The sequence below is a fragment of the Theobroma umbraticum genome, unplaced genomic scaffold (genome assembly GCF_002168275.2).
Source record: "Theobroma umbraticum cultivar Fairchild unplaced genomic scaffold, ASM216827v3 scaffold_12.0, whole genome shotgun sequence".
Taxonomy (NCBI): Eukaryota; Viridiplantae; Streptophyta; class Magnoliopsida; order Malvales; family Malvaceae; genus Theobroma; species Theobroma umbraticum.
The window spans coordinates 2,176,052-2,183,111 of NW_018397272.1; the positions used below are offsets into that span (position 1 = coordinate 2,176,052).

Here is a 7,060-nt window from a genome sequence, read left to right on the forward strand (position 1 = left end):
ATTTATAACAACTCATTATAGAAAATGATATTATTAATTTGACATTTGAATATTTAATTTCACATTTAAATAATAATGTGAGAATTTGGAAATTGAAAAATTTTTGGAGAGTTCTTTTTTTATATTTGCTGCACGTCTTTATTATTATTTTATTTTATTTTCAACTTTTACACTTAATATTTACAGAAGAAGGAAGAGAAAAAATATCATAGAGTGAATTATCTAATTTAATTTGAAATTTGATTGATTTATTATTGTTATTATTATTGAGACTTATTTTATTTTATTTTTGTTGGGCAAGTATTCATAGCGTCTGCCTCCTTGGTCAGCAAAGTGGCTTTGATAATACCAACACCTCAGTTCCCACCATTTTTGTCTTTTCAATTTTTTTTTTTGGGAATATTTTTATTTTCTCTTATACAATTTAAATTTTTCATTACTATCACATTTACTTCAAATAAAAAATTTAATGTCACATATTATTTGATACTTATTAATTTATTTTAATATTCTTATTAAAAGAAATACTAATCAAATGTAGTATAATTCTTTTTTTAGTTATTGGATTACAACGGAAGAGGAATGTAACATGCATCAACCAAGGAATGACAGCACCCCACAAACGTTGGAAATTAACCCACAAAATCATAAAATCCCCAAAGCCAACATATGAATTCATATCAAAATCATACGACTCGCAAAGCATATTTTCCCATAATTCTTAAACTCGCTGGGGTGGGAGCTCTATGTAAACGAAACTCTTCTTTCCCGATCAAACTGCATATACGAACGACTTGAGAAGAGCCCTGCAAAACCCTTTGACAGGCAACCTTCAACTGCACATGGAGACTTGGAAGAACCCATTGGACTACTGTGTTTAACAACTTCCATGCAGGAGGCTTCGGATGAACTCCGGATATGATTATCTTCCCTATTAACCGCTCTGTGCGTTATCAACCTGCTTCTCTTACAACTCAACAAGTTGGCCGGGTTCGAGAAGTGTGGATCTGAGGTCTCCATTATGTCATTGTGACAACCGGGCAGCTTCCTCTTCAACCCAGAAAATACTCGTAATCCTGCCACATTATATCATTATAACATCAATTATCAATTGCTGTTTCGGTATAAATATGAAATTTATTTAAAGGTGAACACAAAAACTAATATTTGACATACCAGGCAATGAGTCCTCATATGTACACGACTGGGAATCTGAATCATCACAGCTGCAGAAAACAATTGAATCTTTGTTGGACCCAGAAATCCTGCAATGGAAAGTAGGGCGGTTTAAACATCTAGCCAAAACAATACCACACAAGAGTTATCAATAAAATACAAAATTGAAAAGAAAAAACATACAAGGATGATATAAATAAATACTAAAATATTTGCATAGCCTAAAGATAAACAAAGTAATAAGAAAGAGCAATGATCAAAGGAAAGTGCTGAAGATACAGAAACCAAACCTGTACATATGCTCAACAAAGTCATCAATTAGAACAGGCCAAGCACCTGCAAAATAACCAAACTAAGTTCCACATGGCAAAAATACATGAGAGCCCATAAGACAGATTTAGGAAACTTAATACCTTCAGGATCATACCCTTCCAGGTTTTCATGCACACACCGACTAAAAGCTAAAACTTGCTGCCAAGTATCCTCAGAAATATTGTGTCGCTGATTTTTCTAAGAGGAAATCTAAACATTAGTTGCCTTAATCAAGAGATTAGCAGTAGATCATATGCAGGTATTCTGTCAACTTAAACCTATAGTGCAAAAACAGAACACATAACCAGCCCAAGAGACGACTATCATTCAAATTCACTAACTTGGCATGCACAGCTTCACATGCCCTGTCTAATGATTTTCCAACGTGTATAAGGCAACCAAACTAAGACTTTTAGAATGCTTCTTACACACTAACAATTGAAACTGGAACAGTAGAGAAGCGACTCCCTCTATGATGGAATGAAGTGCTAGATAAAATCTTCTACCCACTATGTTACATAATAAATCATAAATGTCATTCGATTTAATTATAAAGTAACAACTAATGCCACAATTCTAATGAAAGATTAATGCAAAGATTACAGTAATCTTATATGTTGGAACAATAACCAAGAGTTTCACAAGATGCCTCTGAGACAAACATAAAGGGTTGGCCGCTTAGTATCAGTCATACTCATACCTCAACAAAGTCGCACCACTGGTTAAGCAATCGAAACCTGCCAGCTAAGACTAATCTCCATGCAGCAACCGCCCTGCTCACAGCTACCAATCATGCCACAAAAAGAAGAGATTTAAGTACAAGACCAAAAAAATTTATCATAATTTACAGCTTACTTATCCTCAATATTTATTCCAGGGATAAATCAATAAAAGCATTTGCATTTAACTAATTAGCATGAGAAAACTTACTAATATTCTTTTGACCATTTTCCCGGCATACAAAGAAAACAAAATCATAGAAGCACGAGAATTCAGAAAAGTCTACCTACAAGAAACAACAGCAAGTCAAATTTCAGTAAGGAAAACATGATATCAAAACATAAAACCAATGTAGGAAAGTGAAGAACTGTAAAGATACTTCATACTAGAGTCTAAAATTCTAGTTAAATCTGTCCCTCAAAGAACTTCAATGAAGAGGAATCTCACCATCAAGTCTAGTTGAAACATGAGCTTGAGAAGTTCATCAAAGATTGCAGTCCTGTCAAAGGAAACGAAATAAAACATTGAATAAATGCAACAATCACTAGTGTGCAATTGAATTATGACTGAATAACCAATAAACAAGACCGGCTACAGAATCTTTTTTCTGCCATCCACCTTCCTTTTGAGAAAAATTCTGTCTTGGGCCATAATATCTTTCTCATTCAAATATTAGATTAAATTTTTCCTTGGTTTACACATTATTGTTAATGATAGAGTAGTAGTCTACGCACATGTATAACATGTGCGTAGGATGTATAACATGGTCTACAAGGGATTATTGCAACTCAGGATCAAGCTGGAGTCTTCAAAATTCAACCTTAAGATGTGATTTGTAGTTTCCAACAGTTGCAGCTAAATCAAATGGACCTAAGACAAGAACTACCTGAGAATGATAGTTCTCACGTGGTATCCCTTAAATATCAAACTGGCTCGTCCGTGAAGAATAATTGTCAAGTCTTTTAACACTAAAAAACCAATTCTTCAATCCTCCTAAGGGCAAACCCAACTAGATAAACTCCTATATACAGATTATAGATATGTGTACTACCTTGTGTGCATCCTTGACTCCACCATTTTCAAAAGCTGATTCAATGCATCCCTAGAAAATTTAGCTCTTTGTGAATTCTCATCTTGTCCGTAGCCTTCTTCACCACAAACATAAGCATTTCCTATTCTAAGTTCTGCAAGACAGTTCAAAAGTTAAGTAAAATATACAGCAACAGCCCTTTCGAGCCTCACCACCTCCATCCCCACCGCCACCCACCCCCCCCCCCAAAAAAAAAAAAAAAGTATCAAACCAAATAAAATTTTAAAAATAAAAAGAAAAAAATTGGCATCCCAATCACAGGACAAATATTCTGAACAGTTGAAAACTGTGAACATTTAACCAATTCTTTAATCAAATCAAATCAAATAACTAAAAACAAATCAACCTTGCTTAAAATTTGTTAAATCCCAATTAAATTACCCATATTTTCTTCTGCTCTTTTATTAAAATTTTCTGGATGCTAAATTAGATTAATATTTTCCATAATTATTCAAATCAACTAAAGTTTAAACTAAAAGAAAAAAAACTATTTCAACTCCCTTTCCCCATAATTATTAAACCCAAGAACCCTTATACAGTTTTCGAATCGTTTTCACCCAAAAAAACCACCAAAAATATAGAAATTTTCAAATTCTTATTTTTTACATTACACCAAAACGTTTTATTAGTTGTTTAAAGGGATACAGCAAAAGAAGTAAAATCTTGAGAATAAATAAAGAAAAGTTAAAAAAAAAATTACCACAGAATCGCCGGTAAATCTCGCAGATATCAAACCCATTCGGACCCAGAGAGTCCATCGAATTCTCAACCGTCATGGAGCTCCGGCGAGTTATGTTTTCTTTTTATTTATTTTTGTGAGTTTCAAAGAAAAACCCACAAATCTATTTTCCGGCGTCGTTACAAACTTATAGTCTCCTCTCTTTCTCTCTTTGAACGTTTACTGTATTTTAACAATCAGATTTTTAAGCCTTGTCCTCTAGATTTTGTATTCAGAGAGAGAAAGAGGTGGAAGGAAGGGAAAGGAAAATACTGGTTTTCGGTGAAATTAACAGGAAATTGAACCGGATCTTCCTTCCGGTTCAGGTGAACCGGGTATTGAAATGGCATGTGCTGTATCTTATTCTCTATTTTTCCCCCCCGCTCGCATTTTCTTTAATATATAAATAAGAAAAAGAAAAATTTTTAAATAAAAAGGATTTTGGTTTGAAACTCTTTTACTCTTAGCTTGCATATATTCGTCTTGAATTTTTATGTATTAAATTAAAAGATAAGTAAATAAAAGATAGAAATTTTTTTTAAAAAAAAGATGAAATAGTATTAATTAATTAATTATAAATTATTTGGGATAATATTATTTTATTTTTTGATATAATAAAACAACCCAAAACGTTTTAGGCTGCATGCCAAGCTAGCCAGTGGTCATCTCTTTCAGGCATGTGATTGTAAACCTACCCTTAGGCAACTTATTTTACATTCATAATTTTCTTGTTACCAAGAAAACAACATACTATGATGTTATGACCATAAAATGTATTTCAAAAGAAAATAATAAAAAAGAACAGAACAAGTTTATGAAATGGATACTTTAATGATGTTAATGGAGTGCAACAACTTCACATTTACAAATAAATGTGTTTGGTACATAAGATGAAAGCTAAAATTGGGTAAAATAAAATAAAGTAGTTAATAGGATACATATGTTACTAATTAATTTCAAAATTTAATACCTACCAATTACATATCGTACATTCAACTGTTTTGGTGATGTTTGTTTATGGTCATGCTCAGCGAAGCTTTTTTTTCAATTATTTTTTTATATAATAAATATATCATATAATATTTTTAAAAATTTAAATAAATGTTATTATTTTGGATCAAATATGTAAACTCTTATAATTAACGGTTATTAATCAAAATATTACTTATCATTTTCTATACTTATATGGTGTTTACATGGTATTGACGTGTGGAGTTAAATTGCCACATGGACATATCTCGTTATTATTTATTATGATATGATAACATACTACGCTAACATCAAGTGACATAAAATAACAAAATGGTGACTTGATAAATAATAATTAATCAATTGTTAATTATAAAGGTTTATTTGATCTAAAATAAAATATAATGCTTGATTGAACGCAATAAAGAAATAAAAGTTTATTTAAATTTTTGTGAATAATTGAAAAATATTTTTATGTATTATGCCGAAAATATATTATGATACGAATTTAAAATTTTTTACCTAATTCTCACTCACTATTTGGAAATGGTTTCAATAATCTTTTATAATGTAATTTATCAATTTCATAAACTTTACAACTTTATGATACTCACAAATAGTGTAATTTTAACTATTTACACCTGTGATGCATGAATGACTCCTTTTTTTTTTTTTTTTGGTTTTTTCAGGTCACATGCATATTGCATAAAAAAGAAAAAGGAAGAAGAAGATGGAGTGGTTTAGAAGGTACTTACTTAGAATACCTTGCTTTCTCCACTTTACTATTAATTACACTTGAAAATGGAACAAGAATAAACCATGCATGTGGTGAGCTTCAAGCTAGTAAAAAGTTTATTTAGAAGCTAAGTAGAAATGGAAAGACTCAGCCAATAAAAGAAAAAGGAAAGTCATAAGTTGTTTACATTAACGACTGATTTGAAAGGAAGAAATGATGAGACAACTAAGCAAGAAACTCAAGATACAATTTGGGGTTGATTTCATAATTGTATAATATAATTTGAAAACAAAGAGATGAGTCCATATACAATATTAAAGTAATGGCAATCAAAGCATTTTCGTGCAGCAATTGCCATATATATACATGGAAACTTAAGATTGTACATTTGCATTCGAAATTTTCAACCCAATTCTCATTTATTGTTGACTCATAAAGAGGAATTAGGTAAGCAAACTTGAAGTTTATAAAACATCTTTGCTCTCTTTACTTTTTCAAGGGAAGGAAAAAAAACAAAAACTCAAAGAGTTGGTAAACTGCCAAATCCTTTGAATTTGTTTTCTCACTTCATCAAATGGCAATTTCCTTATTTCCATACCCATATAAAAGCCTTCAAAACCAACTAGTCAAAGGGACAAATACAATTTACAATACCTTGATGTATACCAAGTTAAACAAGCCCTTGATTTGCCTACTTAAAACCTGGGTTATATACATTCAATCCCCTATCAAGTTGAATTCTATCTTGTAATGCAATTCCCTTTGTAAAGGTGTTTGTAAGCCTTACAAATACCTTCCAAACATAAAAGACTAATATCCTTCTTATTCAAATATGAATTACATATAGAGACTTTTTTATTCATGACAAGGTTTTTAATTAGATATATATTAATTAATCTTGAAATTATAAAATCAAATTTTAGACTTTAGAATGGATAATCACACAATTAAGAATAATTTATCCAATTTGATTTTGCAAATTTAAAGCAAATTAGTTAAACTTATTAATATATGATATTGCATAGCTTTTATGTATGAGTAGGTCTCCAAATCCTAACACCTCATTAATAAATTATTATTTTGAAAGAAATAAAAAGTTGATATTAATTTTATGAACTTTTTATTTCTTTCAAAACAATATATGAAGATGTTAAGATTTTGTGCTTTATATTATATAAAAGTTATACATTATCAATGTATCAAATATTTTTCCAAACTTATGTGCTAAAACTTTAAAGCAATTCTTTTCAATCAAATATATGAAGCAAACTACTTACATATGAAGTAAATTTCTTTCTTGTAATTTCGTAACAATATTCTTGCAATATTTTTATTTTTA

The 7,060-nt window shown here is 30.5% G+C and overlaps 1 protein-coding gene across 1 annotated transcript; it reads right to left on the bottom strand.

Annotated features, from left to right (window-relative positions):
• Positions 1–447: 447 nt before the first annotated feature.
• On the bottom strand, positions 448–4,302 carry AAR3 (defective in cullin neddylation protein (DUF298)). The gene is made up of 9 exons (XM_021441962.2): positions 3,999–4,302; positions 3,260–3,392; positions 2,656–2,707; positions 2,419–2,494; positions 2,189–2,271; positions 1,590–1,686; positions 1,467–1,512; positions 1,177–1,265; positions 448–1,076 (listed from the first exon to the last, which is right to left on the bottom strand). The coding sequence occupies exons 1-9, from the start codon at positions 4,072–4,074 to the stop codon at positions 745–747; spliced, it is 984 nt and encodes a 327-aa protein (XP_021297637.1). The 5' UTR covers positions 4,075–4,302; the 3' UTR covers positions 448–744.
• Between the last annotated feature and the right edge of the window lie 2,758 nt (positions 4,303–7,060).